Below are 2,265 nucleotides of genomic sequence, written 5' to 3' on the forward strand. Positions count from 1 at the left end.
TAAAACGGGGTCCCTTACTGGCGCTGTTCGCACCCCCTTTACAGAAATGGCATCCTTATGTACGGCACTTTTGGTATCCAGGAAACTTTCGATGGTTTCCTTTTTCTAGAAAAAAACGGTCCTTGTTAATCTGGGGAAAGAGACAGTTGCGGTTTAGTCCCGCCCTTCAATGACCAGACATCCACTGCTGATTCTGGCAGTGAGGGGTGGCGGCTTCTCCGCCCTGCCTTCCAAATTCCAAGTCACCTGCTACACAGTATATCGACTCAAATCTTATCCTCGAGATTCTTCCGATGGAACTCTTCGGGTTCCTCTATAAGCTGCATCTTCGTCGGTGAGGCGGTACCGCCACGCCTGAGTGACCCAGTCGATGAGAGGATTGTTTTCTCTCAACCACGGGAGACCTAGGATGACGTCCTCATCTATGATGTTGACAGCGTGGAGGAGCAGACTGCTCCCCTTGGAGGTTCCTTCAGAGTCAGTGGCCTCACACTTTGTTTGAATGATGCCGAATCGGTGGCATTTTGTTCCATCTGTAAACTTTGCGTGGCCCGGCGGACCTATCTTTTTCCAACCCTTCATGAGTGAAAAGGAATAAGATATGAAGTTAGCGTCCGCCCCGGAGTCGACTAGGCACCTCACTGGCACCTCCCCTGATGGGGTATTCATCTTCAAGGTTACATGGACTCGGAGTCGTGAGGATTGTCAATCCTCCTTGGGTTTTTCCTTTTTATCTTCAGTGGATACATTTGCCAGAAGGGGAGTCGTCTTCGAGGAGGTATCTCCTCGGTTCCTTCCCTTCTTCGACTTACGGCAATCACTGGCAAAATGGCCTGAGATTCCGCAGTTAAAACAAAGGTTGTTATCCAGTCTATTTTGGCGTTCCTTTGCAGTAAGTGAAGAACTGGAACGCTTTGAGTTCTTCTTTGCATCATCCGCACCGGAGCCGTCATGGCGCCGTTTTGATCCTGTTGTCGGTTGCTTTGAGGGAGTCTTGTTCCCCTTCTTCTCATTGTGTTGATTATTCAAATAGATTCGAGAAGCCAGGTTGACAAGCTCGGTGCGATTGGTGGGCGGACTTTGATATTGCGATATCGTCGTCCGCACCTTATGAGTCAGCTTCGCGAGGTAAAGCTGCGTTTTCAATAGATTCAAATCGTCAGACAGTTCCTCCCAATATTCTTCGAATCTTGCATTGAAATCGGAAGGATTCTCGTCGTCTCGTTGACGTAGTGAGTTGAACCGCTGCGCCGCTGTGAAGGCGCGGTTACGGTGGTCTTCAATCTGGTCCAGAAGGAAGTTCTTGAATTCTTCCCATGTCATGGCAGCATTGCTACGCTCAAGCTCCCTTTCCTTGGTCGCCCATGTAGTTGCAGTGGTGCCTTCGAGGAGGCTCGCGGCGTATATGACTCGTACCTCATGAGTATTAAACTGGCTCAGGTTAAGGCGGAATTTCCGTTCAAGGGCTCTCGTGAAGCTGTGGAATTCAGACAGCGTCTTGCCCTTGTAATTCGGCGGATCTCCAACCTTGATCCCTTTATCTCCATGGTAGACATAGGAGTGTAGGGGCCGCGGCGGTGGCAGGGCGGCTGGAGGGCCCATGCCAAGGTGAGCGGCGGGTTCAGGAATCTCAGATTCCTGCCGGGGTAGAGGTGTACGCGCTCTAGGGGACGACGTGGAGGCTCCCCCAGAGGGTGCAGTCCCAGCACGGGTGCGTGGGGCCATATCGATCAATAGAGCTCGACTGATTCAAACGTGTAACCAGGTCGAGCGATTCGAATTGTAATGTGACGGCGCCGAGGCGATTGCTACTCGGCAGCGGCACAGAGGAGGATGGTATATAATGGGAAGCCTTATGGGTGGGCTTGATTATCTCGCTTGAACCGCGAACTCGTAGAATACTATACAAATACTGAACTACCAGAGGTACTCGGCACACTATGAATATTGTATGAGGACAGTGGTAACTCTGGTATCTTATTGTCAAAAGATAAAAGACGAATCGCTGGCTCCTGGAATAGAGAGCCAGCATCTAGCTATTCTATATAGACAACGGGCAGCCATCCTCTCCTCACTCTATAAGCGAGGGTAGCCGAAGCAACTCCGCAGTGGCGCTGCATTGATCTGCCAGAAGGAATCCATTGACCCCGTATAGAAACAGGATTCTCATATCTCATCAATCGGATCCTCTTCTATTGCATCCGAATGATGTCATAGGGTGGTTGGAAACCGGTTCGGATACCTGCGTGACGTTATGGGATAGAT

General features: G+C 50.5%; 1 protein-coding gene across 1 annotated transcript; it reads right to left on the minus strand.

Moving 5' to 3' along the window:
• Positions 1 to 273: 273 nt before the first annotated feature.
• HCAG_09234 (predicted protein) lies at positions 274 to 1,725 on the minus strand (the record flags this gene model as incomplete). The annotated part of the gene is made up of 3 exons (XM_001535783.1): positions 274 to 576; positions 813 to 871; positions 942 to 1,725. 3 exons carry the CDS (start codon positions 1,723 to 1,725, stop codon positions 274 to 276), a joined length of 1,146 nt encoding a protein of 381 aa, XP_001535833.1.
• Between the last annotated feature and the right edge of the window lie 540 nt (positions 1,726 to 2,265).

The sequence above is a fragment of the Histoplasma capsulatum genome, genomic scaffold (assembly GCF_000149585.1).
Source record: "Histoplasma capsulatum NAm1 scaffold_97 genomic scaffold, whole genome shotgun sequence".
Lineage (NCBI taxonomy): Eukaryota > Fungi > Ascomycota > Eurotiomycetes > Onygenales > Ajellomycetaceae > Histoplasma > Histoplasma mississippiense.